We start from the raw sequence: 19296 nt of genomic DNA, 5'->3' as shown, positions 1-19296 counted from the left end.
AAAATAGGGTGAAAGAGCAAATGGATGGTCTAATAACATCCAATAACAGCAGATGATCATTAAAACAGAATCCTGTAGTCCTTGTACTAAACTTTTACAAGAATTAAAAGTTAAAATTAAAATTGGGCCTTTGGTTTCTGATGCCAAATTTATTAAAATTTATTCTTACTGTCTTGGAATTCCCTAACCCGTAATTATCTCTTTAAGTATGTACTAGATAAAAATGTCAACGGCCAAAAATCCCTGGGATGATATAAAGTTACGGGGAATAGCAATATGAAATGCCTTATGGCATGCTCTTGTTCACTGAAGTAAAAACAGCTGTCTAGTTACATTACTGGTGTCCTGAGATTCTTCTAAATTAAAAATCTGAGATCACAGCCACAGTAGAGCACCAGACTATCTGTAATTATTTCAGTGCATGTGTTTTGTCTCTTAACCTCGCAGCCAGCATTATGGTTTATTAACAGAGTGTCCCATCCAACTGCTTGATTCTGGAAGCAAATAGCACCTAAACATAGCTCAAGGTCAGAAAAACTGTCAACTGATAAAAAGATTTAGCTTTTATCAGACACATTTGCATCCGGCTTCCCAATGCAAAGAACATGCTTAGGTAAAGGAGAGAACAGGACACAGTAGGTATTTTCTTTTAGTACAGGAACTTTTGAAATAAAATACAAATTCTTACACTTAATGGAAAATCATAGTAAGTTAATTTGGCACAATTAACATAAATGGGCCTAAATGACTCTCAGCAAGCAGCAGACAGACAAATCAAATGTTGTGTTCTTGTGACAAGGGTGATACCAAATAAAACAGATATTCTCCTAGAGCAGCTCAATAAATTAATTAAATGCCATAGATAAACTGTGAGGAAGTTTTCTCTCTCTGTTTCTGTCACTTCAACACATATCCAAACTCAGCATTGCTGTTTTCTTTTCTTTTCAGTCCTGCTGGGAGGCTTTCTAAATGCCTTAGCTCTCTTTTCTTGCACTTAACTCATGTTTTGTCTGTAAGTTTCATACTCTTTTGTATAGGGCATCAGAATACTTTTCCTAAGATAGCATAAATGAAGTAGAAGAAATTAATTCCTAAGGATTTTCAAGCAAAATAGTGAAGAAGGCCCTCAGGAACAGGTGATAAATCTGCACTGCAGCACTCACCATGATTAGCAGCTCCATTCTGCCTTTCACTGTCTTCCACCTGGCACTTCTTTTTGGCGATCTTATGCAGGATTGAGGCCCTTTCCTTGAACCTTCCTAAAAGAAAGCATTGTCATTATTAAAAGGCAGCCATTTAGAGAAGCAAAGTTTCTTTGCCATAACTTACGATCCACAATTAGGGCCGATAATCCATTTCCATTGGTCCTCAAGCAGCAAATGTGTTACTAAACACTACCTTATGTTCTCATATATACTTTATTTTCTTTTAAGTGGAAATAATTTTTTTTTTCTATTCTGAGAACTCAATAAGGAACAAGAAATTGAAAACAAAAGCTCTTCCTTTTCTTCAGAAGTAATCAGTAAATTTCCACCTATAAAAGTGCTGGTGTAGGATTTCAGCCTAAACAGAAGATGAATACAGATTAATAAAAATACCAAACACTTTCAGGTCTCAATTAGCAGTACAGGAACACAGAATTTCAGGTAAACCCATATATTGCATTATGGTGAGTGTAGTTTACTTTGTCACTTCGTGTTCAGATACGTGCCTGTGACTTCTAAAGATACCTCAGAAGGGGAAGAAAAAGATCTCCAGAATACATTATTTCCATAACAGTTTCTCAAAGGTAAATTTCCTTCTCAACCTGCCAAGTGGTTTTTGTCTCACATGAGGTTAATGACACAGATGATCACCTAGATTGTCTCCAGGGCAACTTATCCCATCCCAAGAGAAAGCCCAGGTCCCACCACTCTTTATTGACCATGGAGTCCAAATGACACATTCAAACTAGGCAATACCAAAGATGGCAAATATTAAGTGAAATTAATTTAATCCTTTGCCTACATTGGTTGATCTTCCTATGTAAGGGCTCTTCGGACATTTTATGACAGTCTATGCTGTGTATCTGCTGTTCTTTATTGCTATCCTCATTGCTCTTGCTCTTTAAGTATTTTTTAAATATTTTTAAAAGTATAACCAGTGGTTATAGTAGAATACACTTCTAAGTAACACTGTTACTGTACAGGACTTGTGACTGTTTTAATTCTTCATCTCCAGTTAAAAAAATCCATTGAAAACTCTTGGTGTCCCTGCAGCAAAAAACAGTGCAGGCTTAAGACCAGAAGATGTTTCAATGGAATCACATAACTGATTAACAGTGGGAAGTAACAGTGAGAAGTCACAAATTAACTCAGGTAGTTGGAGAACAGTCACTGTTTCAAAGCTAAAATAAAAGACAAACAAATCATTAGTCAAAAAAGAGATCCTCTCTTCTCACAAATGGAAACTTCAAAACCCTGTACCAACACTTTTGTATGTGAAGAAGCACTTGCACAATCTACAGGGACTAGCAGCTATCATTTGCTGGGAAGTGGAATTAACAGCAAATCACTTGGAAAGTAATAAAAATATCACAAAGATTTAGTAAGCAGGACTGTCTTTTCAGCAGCCCACATCTTTTCACAAAGACATCATGCTCAAAAAAAAAAAATTAGCCACTCACAATATAATGCAAAGATTATATTTTTGGTGCATTATACCTAGAATAAAATTGCCTGCAGAAGAGTATCTAAGAGTGGAATGTAATCATAAATAGCAAGACATTTCACTATTTCTGTACACTGGGTCAGTGGCAGAGATTTTAGTTAGGATACAGAGAGAAAGATAATTGCCTGGGATATCAAAGAAAGAAAAAAACAGAGGAAAAAGGCAAATCATATTTCTCAATACTTTAAGCTGAAATGCTAGGAGTCAAGTCTGTCCCTAACTTCTTTTGAAACACTAGGGGCATTTAAAAAATGCTTATCTAGAAGCATGCGTAGATACTGAAAGGTGGCTTCATAATTTTCATACAACATGTATGTCAGTTTGCCAAAGGATTGCTTTAGGTTTCAGACCCCAAATCAACTTCATATGTTTGGGAATTTGGCTTGTGATGCCCCAAATACACAAATTCATGTTTTGCAAGTGATGTAGCTGAGACATTTCCTGAGAAATATCTGCAGAACCATTCATTCTCCACCTACCCCAGGATGGTGTAAATCTTTTAAATTAAGGTCTATTTTAGAAGTCTCATTAAAGTGATGCAGAATTTTTTAAGGATAGTCTAGGCTTTTGTTTGAGGACGTGTGAAATTGTTTAGGTTTACTTAACAGAGAAACTTGAGTGATTATTGAACTGAAGATGTCTCCACAACTATTCACTGTATTTTAGATTAACTTAATCGAAGTTGTCTTTTTTTTTTTTTTTTCACATGTCCAAAAACCATTTCCCACTTTTCGGAAGAATTTCTTACAGTGACTTTTAATACTGAAAATTGCACTGCTTCAATCAGGAGACTGTTCCACAGCTACAAGTTACTATCATGGAAATTAACCTCAACATTTGAAATGGAAACGGTATTTTAGTTAATTTTTATTTCTCGGTACATTAATGGTTGAGCTTACATTGTTTTACATCATTATCTTCCATTTGATTCACGCAGTGTACATAACATAACGTGAGGAAATGATTAAAAAGCACAATATCACCTGTCAAAAGCATGAAACAAACTGAAAGGAGCAGTACTAGCCTGCATGAAGACAGACAGATGTAAAAAACGCAGTAGAGCTAAGTCCTTTCCCTCCCTTCCCTTGCCATTTGCCTCTTTTGAATCAAAATTGTTCAGCAATGGGGAAGCACAGAGCCACTAGGAAAAGGACCAGCTCAGCATATTTCCGAGTCATTAAAATTTACAGAAAGCCCCAAAGGTTTCATCTTAGGCACAGATCTTCTCTCATGCCTTTTTTCTCATCTTATGTGTGGTTACTAAAATAATCCATAGGAATTTTATGCTACTGTTCTTATTGCTAGCAGAAGGTAGGAGTTTAGCAGTCTTATGTATTATACTACAAGTCTGACTACCTAAGAGGAATTCTCAAACCACCTGCTACCATGAGAGTTTAGGTAAATGAAAATGCTTTATTCTATGGACTCAGGATAGATTGCTATAGAAAATTCTTAATTAATCTAGATTTGGTAAATTCAGAGAGATTTTGCAGCTCATTTCAGTTTACAAAGGATGGGGTAGAAGGAACAAGAGATCAAAGCCAGGTGATTAGCAAAGAAGGTAGCTTAAAACTAAATCATTTTTGTTTGAATATAGGCAAGCAAATAGGTATTGTATAATAGAGATGTGCATGAGTAACCACAGCTGCCATCAGCTGGCAGCTATTCTTCTCCTGATTGAGTGTATATTATAAAGACAATCCTTGGACTACAATCTGAATTGCAGACTACAGATTCCCTGGGTCAGAAAAGTCTTTGATTTGACAGGAAAAAAGCTCACCTTCAGGAATTAACTCATTTAAAAAATTTAAAACTCTACCATTTTCTAGTTCGCAGGTTCATATCAAATTGAAATTATTACATCTCCAGAGCAACGGCCAACCTTTCATGAGTCTGAAGATGTAAGATCTGTGGCTGTTGAGCAGTCTGAACTGCTCCTACCAGTCCTGCTCGTGGCCAGCTGTGGAACACAACTAGTGGGTCACAACCAATCAGTTCCAGAAATCCACCTCGTGGGTTTTCTCCTTTAAATTTAAAATCCTGTAGAAGCATAAAATTGTAATACATATGCAGTTTTGTCATATTGTAGGCTGTTTGTGGAGGTTACTTGACAGCCTGAGACTACTGTGAGGGTCTCTTCCCATCTGGTACGGTATATTTTCTCCTCAAGTTGGGCCTGATTCATTAATTAATTTAAAGTAACCTTCTGATCAAATAGGAGCAAACAATAGAGATGAGTGTCTGAGACGTGAAGCACAACGGCGGGTTGGCCATTAGGCTATATCTGATTCCGCATTGCAACGTCACCATCCCGTTTTGATTCTCTTCTGATGCAGCAGCAAGAATAGATGTGTCTGTGCTTCTCCACCAGAAGACTGAAAGATCTGCTGCCTACCTCTGCTCAGGGCTCAAGAACCTGGAAATCAGGATGTACTAGATTAGAAAACACCCATAGATTTTTAGCTGGGCTTCCATGCTACTGTGACTGACTTTCTGTACAAAATATATGAAAGGCTCTGTCAAGAAAGGAAGGGGAAAGGAAAACGGATAATGCAAGTAAGTGTGATGCAGACTGATAGTGATTATACTTTGGTCCATCCAAGCAGAAGGTTCAAAATATAGCACACACTTTGATCTAAATACATCTCTGGGATACACTGATCATTACTTGCTTTGTGAAAGGCATGAGAAAATGATAATGACTTATATTTGAGAAGGTAAACTGTATCACAGATTCTTGTCAGTGTTAATACATCCAAAGACAAAGAGCTTCCTTTCTTATTTTTGCTACTGGACTTTTGCTGTTGCTACAGCATGGTTTGGGATTATTTATTCATGAAGAGTGCTTTCTGAGATGACATTGAAAATTATCAGCATTACTTCAGCATAGGGACAGCACGTATATATACATATATTATGTGTATCATACTTGTACATGTATTTCCCCACAAATAGCAATTAACTTTCAACAAAGTATTTATGAATATCTGGATGCCTTCCTGTGTAACCTCATCTGGGTGTTCCTGCTCCGGCAAGGGGATTGGACTGGATGATCTTTCGAGGTCCCTTCCAATCCCTGACATTCTGTGATTCTGTGATTCTGTAACATTCTGATTGCTTTTGAAATGGTAGACTTAATACTTTCGCATAAAAAGTAAAAACCTTAACATACGCAACTCTGAGGCTTGAATGAGAAATGACTTCTTGATTGTAATGAAGACTGAGATGAGACATAATACAAAAGCTTTAGCTCTGGAAGCTGTAGCTGAATGGCTTGAGTTAGCAACTCATTTCAGGTGCTTGAGAGGTGTCTTTAAACAACATAGACACCACTGTTTGCCTGGAAGAATGTCCTCTCAGACATCTTATCTTATATCGGTATGACTCCTGTGAATCATATGGTGAATCTGGGCAATGGGAGGGCATTGTGGCAAGACTTTCCCTATGAGCTGGTGCTCATACCAGCTACAGAAGAAAACAGCATCTTCCAACATCAGGCACCAAGGCAGAAGGAACCATCTCCTACATCCAGCCCCAGAACAGTGTGGTTATATTTGAAGTATCAACAGCAGATACAGAAAAGAGGACACAGTCAAAAGTTATCATTTCCCACCTTGCTCCCCTCCCGTCACATCCCAGAAAACTGATCACAAGTAAGTCATATAATGAAGGTTTTCTTAAACCTTTTTAAACTGAAGATTAATCTGAACTAGAAAATAACTGTGTTTCTAGAAACAGAGAATTAAGCTATTTGTCTTCTATTTCCAACATTAAAAGTAAGTAGGAATAGGCAGCTAACTTTTCTACGGGTCACAAGCTTATCTCAAACACACCAGTAATTACTAAGCCAAACATCCATGAAACCATCTGTCTGGCATTATAATCAGAGAGCTGGACAAGAGGTCTTGATCCTACAGACAATCAGGTCTCAGCTCAGGGAAACTTCAAAGTTATACACATGATGACTGCACTAGGACTGAAAGCATGCGCTGGAAATTTAGAACACAGTTAACTACTTTCCTGAATTAGTATAATGAACTGGAACCCTTTTGAATCAGCAGAAACATTTCCTGAGATTTAACTGAGCCCTGATTCAGGCCCTAATTACTTCCTTCTTGTATTGCTAGAATCAGGATTTTAAATTGCATAATTTTTGCATTGCAATTAAGCATACAATTAATACTCCAGGAATAGTCATGCTTATTTTTTAAAGTTTATTCATTACTTTTGAATGATACAGTAAACTGAAGTCAATAATTGTTCTCAAACTGACTGATCTGAACAAATTTATTCCTTTTCTTGAATGTACTGTAAAATGACATAAAATAAGCATCTACAATTTCTGTTAGACTGCGCCATATAATTTGCAAGTGTGGTTTTCCACGTATATTCTTTAGTAAAAGCATTCCATTGCATTTCCTTATCTGAAATAGCAAAACTGAAATGCTGAAAGCAAAACTGGAAAAAAGAGCCATAATCGATTATGCCGTCAATGAAGACATGCAAAAAGGAGTTATTAAAAGATGAAGAAACTGAAAATAGGACTCAGAAAAATGAAGGAAAAAGTAAACACAGAAAAGACACTTAAATGGCTTCAAAAAAAAGCTGATACAAACAATTCTAAAAAATTTCTTACCTTCTTCAGTCATTGTGTCATAATATTTTAGGTTTCCATATGATCCAAGCTCTACAACATCACAGTAAAAGACACAAAGATAAAGAACCAGCAGACATTCAAGAAGTGTACATGTTCTTGCACGTGCTTCATAAACTCAAACAGTGATTATGCAAAAAATTCTGCAGGACAGCGAAACACAGATTACAGAAAGGGCAGTGCCTTCCCCCCCCACAACATTTCACAAGTCACTGGCTTTAGATAAGTAACTTGCTAAAGTGAGATGTAGGCGAAGCAATGAAATCTAAAATTCAGCCTTTTCAAGGTGATTGTCAATTTGGTACCTCTACATTTGGGAAAACATAATAAACCTCAACAGTACCTAATCAGTGGGAGCTTTGGAAACTACTTTTAACATTCCCCAGATGAAATACAAAATACTTAGACATCCAAATTAAACAAAAATGTCAAAATTTATAATCTAAGGAATTGTTCATAATGCTGTCCCATAAACATCGTTTTGATACCAGTGCCGATGCTGACTTGCTTTAGAGGGGTTGCTTAATTAAGCACTCTTTTGTCACTTGTGAAATCACAAAAAAAATTTATTTACTCACTTTATCAGGTGGCATGGGACCTAAATTAATTAAATCACTAAACAGAAGTTAATATATTGCATTACTATATTGTAGCAGGGCAGAGAAAAGAATAGAATGCAGATGTCTCCAAATATTTAGGGCCTCTATTATTTTTCTTCGTGATACAATCTTCTATGAGATCACTTTTTTTGTCTAGATGTTGCTTTGCATTTCATTTCTTAAAGTGTTTTTTTTTCTTAAAGTTTGGCATACATGTAAATATATATATTTACATAAAATACAATAATTAACATAAGTCTACAAAACAGAACAGAGAATAATTCAGCACAAGAAGGAATTTATAAATGATTTGTCAGAGGAATGTGTGGATGATTTCACTCATCTTTTTTTATGTAAAGTTTTACAACTGAGCCTCTGAGCATCCAACCTTTGATAGAGTGTAATCATTAAAAAATGGATAATTAATGGTTTGGTACTGCTGTTTTCTTTGGAAATATTCTATCTTCATATTTATGAAACAGCTTAAGCAATTAAATACACAAATGCTATCCAATTATTTTGGTTTTGGCTGATGCACCTCCTGATTTTTCAATCTTTTTTCACACAGGTGACTTTCAACAGACTATTAGTTTTTAACTGTAAAATACCGAGATGTTATGCAAATCTGATACTTTGAAAGGTCCTTTTATTTTTATTCTGTCTGCAGATACTTGAATCTGCCAAATGAACATTTCTTATGTTATTTGCAGAGACAAAGCTTTATGCCATGAAACTTAAAAATACATGAAATGATCCCTGTTAATTTTTTAAAAATAATTATGGTTGGATTGTAATAATTGTTTCATAGACATACTTTATCAAAACCAGTTACAAATATTGATGTATTGACATAATACTGATGCATTGGCATACAATGCAGTGTCTTATTTGTACATAAGTATGCCCAATAGAATATGACATCACTCTCTCTTAAAGCAAAGATATCATTTTAAGTCAGAATTTAATATATTCTTTCATAACGATATACAACGCATATATTATTTTGTAAAAATGTTCTTAGTGTTGCGACATAATCTTTGCAGCTGCTTTTACATAAAAGAAGCTATTGTCCTACCATCTTGATTTTAGTCCTAAAGATTTGAATACCTTAGCCAGGAAGAGCTCCCAATAACTTCAATATGGACTTCCCATGCACAGAGCATTTGGGACCACATGTGCTGTTTCATTATGGCTCAGTAACTGTTGACTCTACAGCCAGCACCTTTGCTTAAAATTATTCTCACTGATCTCTGTCTTGATGTGTCTGAGATGTGCTTGGCTAGAACTTGGGGTGAGGCACCCACTGGAGGATGAGGACGGGGGTGGAAAACAGATTGCAAAAGGAGTGCAAGTGCAACCAGAGAAATGGAAGTACATGCAGGAGACGACACTGCAGGAGAGGGGGTGTATAAACTCATGGAGAAAACAGAGTAAGGATGGGAGTGCAGAAGGACAAAGCTGAAAAGAAGGTTGCACCATAGCAACAAACTTAAGAATTAACACAGTGATAGCAGAGGGTCTCTGACTTAATGGATGAAGCAGAAGGGGTTTCAGAGGAAGCCAATAACAATGGTGAATTATGCTAAATGTCCAGAAGAAATAAAAGGGGCATCAGAAAAGCAGGGTACTTGACATACTGGCAATTCGGTTTAGATCTATTTGCTTCCCATCTGAAGCGACAGATACAAGACAAATAGGAAAGAAAAAAGGAGACCGAAGAGAAAAGGAAGAAGGAGATGCATGATGCTGATGATAATCATGTTCCAGGCACTTCAGCAATTCAACACGCCGAGGATTAAACTAGGTTAATTCTTGCAGTTAGCAAAATTATTTCCAGGAAAACTCTAATCTTGCTGGTGAGATTACATTTCTCAAAGCTTTTATAGCAGATCATTTTATACAATCACCAGCACATTGACTGTGATGCAAACTATGATGCCAGAAAAGGTCACCTGCAAGTATTCACATTAATTATTTTGTGGATTTCAAAATTACTTTGGCCAGTGCTGCTCAGCACAACAAAAGGTCTGCCTTTGTACAGTGTGCCTACAATATACTGCACTGTCTTCTGCTGTAAAATTTGGACTAAATCTGCTCTTTAGTATCTATTTTTGAATTTTCCTGTTATAATAAGATGCTGTTCAATGTAACTCTCGGTAAACTCAAACTGAAATACTTTTCAAAAAACTATTGTATTGCAAAAAGTCCTCAGCTTTTAAAATACACCGATTTTAAATTAAATTGGAAACCTAAAATACTGTGATAAAGAGCGCTTGAAAGAGTACCCCCAAATCTAACACTATTGAAATTTGTTGATTCCAGTTTCATGAACATGCAATGTGGTTGCCACAGGGAGGTCACAGCAGACAGACTGGCTGACTGCCAGTACGTGCATCCCTGCTGGTCGCATGAAACAAAGAAGATGCAGAGATGCAGATTAACAGCTGATCCTCAACAGTGACAGAGTCATTGAATTCATTTGTGCCCTTCTGCATATTTTTTACACCAGAAGAGAACAGAGTTCCTGATAATCCTGTCTGACATTCCTGAAGGATTACAACAACATTTGTCTTATTACCTACTGTTCTCTACTGTGTATGGAGGTGCCACACGATATCAAAGTAAACAGAAAGAATAATTTTGTTAGTCAACAGTGCTATGCTATTTGTAATTTCAAATAATATACCTAATACTCAGTTTATTTTCAGTGTTCACTCATTAAGTGTTGTAGGTATGGTCTGTGGTGAAATACTCATTTCTGCCTTTTAAGCATAGTGCCACAGGTTGCCATAGAAAGAAAGTGTAGCCAGTATTTCTATTTGCTCTCCCACTATCTCTCTCAGATACAGAGTGCAGCTGTCCCTAGTTATGTCAGAAATTAGCTTGCCTCAGAGTTTCTCGGAATACTTATAAGGCATACAGCTATTTTAGACACAGCAACCTGCACTGCTAAAGGTATGTATCCCTTCACAAAACTATGAACTCAGATTCTCAAAACAAACTAATGCGTTGCGGGTTTCTGTGACAAGCATAAGATTTTCACTTTGCATAAAAAACATATTTGTATGAAACTCCATGTCACACTTCTCCAAGGTAATTAACAGCTTCAACACTGACATATCTTTTACTCAAAACTAAACTGCTCAAGTGAAATCACTCAAGACAATCCCTAAACTTTTAGTGCAATTCTGCTGTTCCTTGTATTTGACCCCCACAGTCCTGAAGGCATCAAGGCATAATCTTTTATCAGCATCAGTAGGAGCCTGACTTAAAAGGAATTGTGAGGCACTCTGGAATAAGCAGATAGAGAACATATATTTTTCCTGCGTTTTCATATCCGTAAATTCAGCCTTTCAAAAGACGGAATATGTAGGACATAAGGGAGAAGTAAAATGAGAGAGTAAGGGTTCAAAACTGGTAACGAAACTGAGAATGACCATGCAGCCAAGAACTGCAATTTAAAAGCAAGCAAATAATTATTAAAAAGATTGTAAACATGAAGCCTAACTAAATATTGGAGACAGAAGAGAATTTTTGTGAGAGAAATTGCACACATAATTCTGAGAGTCAGCAAGTTCTTGATGGTCAAAGACTTTAATTTGTTTATCCACTCTTCAAGTGCATATCTTTCTGATATGACCTCTAACTTGCAGTTACCGTTATAATAATGATTTACAGGATCTCCTTTCCTAATTTGCATCTTTCTAAAACAAGGCTGAGGAGTTAAGCCAAAGGATTTAGAAGAGTTCATATTACAACATCAAGGAGGACTAGGTCATTTTTCCTTAACCTTTACTGTCATTTCTTCTAGTTGTCATGGTCTTAAGAAAATTCAATTAGATGATCAGAGAATCATCCATAAATGAAAAAAGAAGGCCACTTCAAAAGGCTTGCTAGATAAGTTGTAGTGGCTATCCAGTCTAAATTGGAATCAAAGCTTGAGCTGGTTTCATCAACGATGTTAGATCAGGAACAAAGAACAGTCATTGTTAAAATCTTGTGAAAGATCTAGTGGAGATTAACATTATAGGTGTAAAATGCAAGTCCTAACCTCTACCAGACCTTCAATAAAAGATAATGCCTTGTAAATACATTATTTGAAGCAAAACACAAAAAATCCCATCAACTGAAGGAAACCAGGCATTGTGAATTTTTAAAAGGACTAATTCTTTTTTAATAGCTTTATTTCAATGAATCTCATCTTAAATTTGACTTCCACCTTTTATGAACTCCATTAAACCTCTTAAGTTTCTCATGGATTACTTATATCCCATCTGGGACAGACTGGGACTGCTGTGGGATTTGGTAGGTATTATCACTGCAGAATGCAGAGGAGAAATAACAAACACTGTTTTAAAAAGCAAAAGACTATTCTCCTACTGCCTCCAGATAATCCAAACTACGCAAGTTATAATTAAATGTTGTACCCTACAATTCTACTTGTGGATCTTCAAGCTGCCAGTTCCTGCAGAATAGAGGCTTTGCCACTGAGCTGGTGCAGTGGAAAATACAAAGGAACCTCTTTTGGGTCTAAGTAATACAGTAAATAATAACATTCCCAAGCAAATAATGACAATCATATAAATGAAAACTTTTAGATACTTGACCAGTAGGCACTACATTGGGAGTAACTAAATTATGCAGTACTTGGTACATCTGAGCTCTAAACATACGTGGCCACCTTCCTTCTTGTCTTTAAATTGCAAACCCTCTATTCCTGCTTTCTCTCATCACGTGTCCTTACTCTGGCTTCTATTGAAAGTGTTTTTGTCCTGATAATAATTTTATTGAAGTTGCCTGCTTTTATTATAATTAGTTTAATGCAATTTTATCAAACTGGACTGTGAATAGGAATATAATTTAAAATTATAGAGTTCTGGGCAGCTCCGGATAGTCACAACACCCAAAAGCAAGATCTGCCTATTACTTTGCTCTTAGTACAGCATTTAAAATCAGGACTGAAAACCCACTGTTCTTACAGCCCATACTGCCTAGCAAACCTTCTTGTGGTGAAAAATAAAATTTGTCAGAGGATCCATAAGGTTTTAACTGATATGGGTTAAAGAGTAAATATTTTTAAGTAGGTGATCAATGGCATATTACTAACACACATGCAACAGAAAACAAAATAATTTAAATGTTATGTGTCAGACCTTGTTTCTGCTATTACTAGGGGATTTTTAATAAGTTATTTAAGAAAAACATGAAGCTGCTTGCTCCTGAGGTCTTTGTTTCCTCTTCCATCTTCTTTCACTCGTAAGTTACCTTTGTACCTCCTGTCACCAAACTCTCGAAGACAGGTGCCGCACATTCTCTAGAATGTAATAACACCAAAAGACAACTGATATATAACAGAATTGACCCTGCTTGGGTTAAACACAGTTCCTGCTGACTCTGAAGGGGGATTTATCTTTGAAGATCTTTTAAATATTAATGAAAATGGGAAATGCAAGATGCAAGAATTGAAAACCTTTTCCTACTGATGACACTGGGGGCTTCACCACTGACTCTGATGCCGTCAGGACTTCACCAAGTGTCTGTGGGGCCAGGCACTGTGGGGAACTGGACACATATAATTCCAACTGCAATAAATTCCAGCTGCTCTGATCTTCAGCATGTCCAAGGAGAATAAAGCAAGGGTAGCATATCTCACTATCCAGTCATAAAACCCAACCAGCCTGTGGAGCATGAAGCCATGTGCCATGTGCAAACTGTACTAAAGGAGATCTTCCACTTTCAACTTCAATGGAAAGTCCCTCATAGCTACTATTATCCCCTGATTTGTACAGATTTATAAATTATTCATGTTCTTTGTTGTTAATATTTTTAACAAGGAAATTTGGAGTAAAGAAGAAACTTTAAACGAAGCTAAAGCCATTAAGCATGGAAATGCGTAGTCAGGACAGCTGTACCCTGCTCTGGGATCACATTTGTATTTAAATATTCATGTCTTCCTTGCACACTCAGTAGGGAATCCCAGTAAAAATATGAAGAACAGGGCATCACTGGAAAATATAATGGAGTTGAGAGACAAGAATTTTGCCTGCAGTAAGCAGCTTGAATAGATTCTAGTTAAAAGAATAAAACATGACACGCAGAAATAATTTTTGTCAAAACCTAACACGTACCATAAAAACCCACAAATATTAAATTTCAGATTTTCAAAAATAAATTTTAAATAGGCATAAGAAACTTCCATTATTTAAATTTACTACCTACAAAAACCGAGACTGATTTTAAAGGGAGACCTCTTCATCAATTTTTGAAGTAACTAGAAATTCTGTCAGTGAAACTAGCACAGTGCTGCCTTCTCTCTGTATTTTGGGACCAGCTGAAGTTAAGCAGACCTGACATTTATTGCTGCAGAGTTTAAGAGCATCACAACAAAGAGCTACATTTTACCATTGAACTTCCCATTCTGAGATAAATTTGTAAGAGTTTCTTTGCACCCCAAGTTATGTGTAACAAAAACATATCAAACTTTTCATTCACATCACTACCTACAGACATGTTCTGTGGACAGGATAAAAGTTGCAAGCCCACACACCCTACAGCCATGGAAGTGCAGCCAATGTCTTTAGAAAAAACAAGACAAACATACCCAAAATATAATGAGAATGAAGTGGTCCCTGCAGGTATGCTAAATAAACCCACTCTAATAATTTAGACTTCAGAAGTCTACTTCTTTTGTTGTAGATATACATCTGTGATTGATGTCTAGATAAATCAGCTGAACTAAAACTTAATAAAAAATTCTCTTCATTAGTCTAAGATATCATTTTCTCTACACCAAAATCACACAGCTTTGTAGACAGCTCATGTTCCACAGCTGTTACAGTGACATTTATATCTTACATGTGCTACACGAAGTTTGCAAATTCAACTGGTATCCATATAGGAGGAAACAGCCACTTAATCTCTCTCAACTTTCTGACAGATACTAACAGGGCTATCTAAATACCTTCTCTGCTTATTTAAATAGATCTGCTATTAGCTGCACATTATCCACAGTTTCTACTCTACCTATGCTGTTTTGCACTCTTATAGTGTGGGGAGTTCTGCCTACAGTTCCTGAATTCAGTTTGATGCTGGAGATATCTCTAAAAATACTCATCTCATCTACATTAACCATGCAACCTCAGGTACCTAAATTAAGAACAGAGTTTCTGTGGTCTCTACCCTAGTTGCAAGGTAAAGAAAGGGGCAAGGAGGCCTCACCGGCAAGTTAAGTGCCTCACTGTTTCACCTGTCTCATCTAGCTGTTTAAAATCTTCCCCTGAAAAAAGCTTTCTTTGTGTTAATGACTGAGCAGAGAACCATGCCACTGAAAGCCGAGTCAGCAATGTGTCCTTGCAGCATCCTTGGCTCCATCAGGCAAAGCAAGGCAAGCAAGTCGAGGGAGGTTAATACTTTCCCCCCACCCAGTGCTGCTGAGACATATCTGGGTGCTGGGCTCACTAGTGCAAGGGAGTTGTGATAAACCAGTCCAGCACTGTGCCACAAAGATCATGAAGGGACTGGAGTAGCTCTAATTTTGCAAAGGATGAGTGAGCTGGGAGTGTTCAGTCTGGAGAGGCTCAGGGAGGTCTTACCAACGTGTATAAATACCTGTTGGGTTGGAAAGAAGACGAGGGAATGAGATTCTTCTCAGAAACGTCCATTGAGAGAGGAGTAGTCATGGGGTACAAATTAAAAAACAGAAAATTCCATCTGGACACAAGAAAACATCTCCTGCTGTGATTATGATCAAACACTGGAATGGGTTTCCCAGAAAGACTGTGAAGTCTCCATTTGTGGAGATGTTCATGCCATGACTGGACACAGTCCTGGGCACCCTGATGAAGCTGATCCTGCTTGAGCAGAGGTTTGGACTAGCTGAATTCTGTAATTCAAGAGGTCCCTTCCAATCTACATGCACACACACAAAACCAACAAAACAAAACCAAACAATAAAAAAACAGCAAACATCCCCCCAACAAAACAAAAACTGAAACACAACAACAAAACCCCACAAAACAAACAAACAAACAAAAAAACCAACCAACCAAAAAACCCCAAGAAAATATGAAAGCTAGATGCATAAAAAGGGTATGAGTATCTGCCTTTGGAAGATATGACACTCCATTTTGAATGTAAGCCTAACTGGCCTTTTTATTGGTTTCCTATCTTCATATCAGACTGAGAGACCATGGGATGGAGATAAAGGGAAGACACTAGATTATAACTAACAGCTATTAATTTGTATGTGAGCCTGGCAGGGAGCCCCTATCTTCTCTGGCAGAACTCCCTTGCAAGTATTTCAGCGTTCAGCAGAGGAGGAAGCCAAAGCCCTCACGTTTTTCTGCTGAGGGGGCTGTTTTTCCCTGGTGCGCCAGAAAAGGAAGTAAGAAGTGTTGCAAGATGGGTAGCAGCAAGAGTGCAAGAAGAAGGATTCTGAGCTCCTTTGTGAGCCCAAGGGTATGTCTAAAGGACACTCAAGAATGGTGACCTAGAGCAGACATGATTAATAACATACATTATTATTTTTATTAATTTTGTCTAGATCTGCATATATCCTCACGTTAGATAAAATATTGTGCCCAATTCCAGGCCCCTCAGTTCAAGAAGGACAGGGAACTGCTGGAGGGAGTCCAGCACAGGGCCATGAAGATGATTAAGGGAGTGCAGCATCTCCCTTATGAGGAAAGACTGAGGGAGCTGGGTCTCTTTAGCTTGGAGGAGACTGAGGGGTGACCTCATTAATGTTTACAGATATATAAAGGGTGAGTGTCATGAGGATGGAGCCAGGCTCTTCTCAGTGACAACCAATGACAGGACAAGGGGCAATGGGTACCAATTGGAACACAGGAGGTTCCACTTAAACATGAGAAGAAACTTCTTCTCAGTAAGAGTGACAGAGCATTGGAACAGGATGCCCAGGCGGGTTGTGGAGTCTCCTTCTCTGGAGACATTCAAAACCCGCCTGGACACCTTCCTGTGTAACCTCATCTGGGTGTTCCTGCTCCGGCAGGGGGATTGGACTGGATGAGCTTTTGAGGTCCCTTCCAATCCCTGACATGCTGTGATTCTGTGATTCTGTGAAAACGTTTTTGTGTTTATAAGCCACAGAATAATTATTTCTTTCATCTCCGGCATGGTGCTAGAAAATGCATGGAAGTCGTGCAGCATGCACACGTTGAAACTGAGGACAGTGGAAGTGCTCTGGTTACTTCAGCCATGTAGGAGCAGAGCATTACCCATGGGTTGCTGCAGGCTGAGCTGCCTGGCCTTACTTCTCCGAGGATATAACAGACAGACAGCTTCAGCCAAAAAAAGGTTCCCAGTGGGAGTGAGCACAGACATGATGGTGCAGCCTACCCAGGCCAAGGGAAGAACAAAAGCACAAGGGTTTCGCAAAATGAGACAAAAGCTGGGAGTCTACTGAGTGACCAGGCAGGTGAAGGTTACCCAGCCTTTGTCAACTGTCTTTGGGGTAAGCTGATATTTTTTGTGACATCTCAGAAAAGAACACAAGTAGCAGCATCAAATTAAGCAAAATAGTTTGAGATGAATGGAAAAGATGAGAAATTCTGAAGATCAGTATCTAGGAACACAACAGGATCTAGTGAATAAGTATAAATAATTTGCTACTATGTCAAAAGCTTTGAGGATCACATCATTCTTTATTTTCCTGAGAAATATGAATGTAGGTTTCTATTTTTATTTTGTCAGAGCAGACAATGACAGTACTGTATTTTTCTGCATTCAGTGAAAGAAGTGACAGAATTGTCGGCTCAGCTTTATGTAACAGATGGTTACTTTTCTCATCAATAACATTCACCATGTTTATGTAAAAAAAAAACCAAAACAACAACAACAACAAAAAACGGAAAAAACAAAAACAAAAAACACCCCAACAAAGGTAAAGCATGTAAGATAAACAACAACTTTCCTGCAGAAAGGCATCCTGTTGTTTTCCACTTTGGAAGTAGGACTAGAGAAGGGAATAGGAGAGAACTGCCAGAGATACCTGACTGGGGAATGAGCCATGACAGACATTTATATCACACTCATTTTCATGCAGAGAATGCCATTTGCATTTGAGTTACGTCCTGGTCACATGGGAGCAAGGGAGTCAGCACCAAGCTAAATCCTTCCTTGCAGAATATGTCTTGTTGTTCTGTGGCATCTTATCAGCAGACAGAAAAGGTGTGGCATGATAAGGGAAATACCTTCCTGTACCCTGCTAAAGCTGTGCAAAAAAAAGCAAGGTAGCCTCAAGTGGCATCTTCTGGTATCTTCTCTTTCCAACAGAGTACCCATAGAAGCCTTCAGACGGGACAACCTCCCTTCACAATCCTCACCCTATCATGTAACCTACAGCTTGTAGGGGGAAGGTAGGCTTACTATTCATGGCAGGCACTTTCATACAAATTACTTTCCATACTTTTCCTTCCCATGCTCCAACTACAAAACAACAGCCTTTTTCTATTAAAAAAATCTTCGCAAATCCTGCACTTCTGTAACCCAGGAATGTCTGTTCCAAAAGCAGGACAAAGGTATCAGAGGTACAGGACTCAGAAGAAAAAAAAAGACACAAATGATCAATGATTGCCATGATTTCTGTTTGAGTTGCTTGGATTTTGGATTGGGGCCTGACCAACACAGCAGGTCTGATGATGCCATCCTTATTCATACAGGTAATGCTGTTATGAACAGTCCAGCTCACTACTTGGTGAATAAAGGATTGTCAGACCAGCACTTAAGCAGAAGCAAATATGGCACAGGATTTCCTGGGGATTAATGCTGGCTGGGAGTTGATGATAGCCTGATGCACATGCGGTCATTAATCTTAATCCTCAGGAAATGATCTGTACCAAGGTCATTATTTCTGTAATAAGATAAAAGCAAACAAAAAACTAATGTCACTCATATTTATATTTTTAATGAATGATAAGGATTCAACTGTAAAGTTCATGTCCCATTAACAAATACCCTACACCTTTGCCTGTTAGAGTGGTTGAACTCTGACCTTAGAAGCTTTATGCCAAGATCATCATTTTGGAGAGGAGAAGCCTTCCTTGTCTTAGATTGTTAATCAACAGCACAGCTTCACACCTGCCTGAATGCAGCGCCAAATGCCCAGCAACTCCCACAGATCTCAGGTATTATTCATCTGTCAGAGGTGGGCTGAACACTTTGCAAGCTCACTAATTCCAGACAGTTTACAAACTGGCTTTCACAAGACAGGAATAAGCCATGGCAAAACCAAATTAGTGTGGAAAAGGAAGGACAGGTTCACAAGTGTGTAGTTGTATAGTAGGATCACTTTGGTTATCTACATTTTGTGAAAAG

At 37.8% G+C, this 19296-nt stretch overlaps 1 protein-coding gene across 3 annotated transcripts in view; it reads right to left on the bottom strand.

The window, feature by feature from the left end:
- The window catches only part of SLC24A2 (solute carrier family 24 member 2), a 111976-nt gene that overhangs the window by 29474 nt on the left and 63206 nt on the right, over positions 1 to 19296 (bottom strand). For 2 of the 3 annotated variants that reach the window (XM_065860725.2, XM_071802198.1), the window contains exons 5-6: positions 7346 to 7396; positions 1164 to 1259 (exon numbers count right to left, since the gene is read on the bottom strand). In XM_065860725.2, coding sequence (XP_065716797.1) covers positions 1164 to 1259; positions 7346 to 7396 — 147 coding nt within the window. The remainder of the gene's footprint in view (positions 1 to 1163; positions 1260 to 7345; positions 7397 to 19296) is intronic. The other variant, XM_065860726.2, reaches the window with a different exon arrangement.

Source organism: Patagioenas fasciata, chromosome Z (assembly GCF_037038585.1).
Source record: "Patagioenas fasciata isolate bPatFas1 chromosome Z, bPatFas1.hap1, whole genome shotgun sequence".
Taxonomy (NCBI): domain Eukaryota; kingdom Metazoa; phylum Chordata; class Aves; order Columbiformes; family Columbidae; genus Patagioenas; species Patagioenas fasciata.
This window is presented reverse-complemented; position numbering and strand designations above follow the sequence as displayed.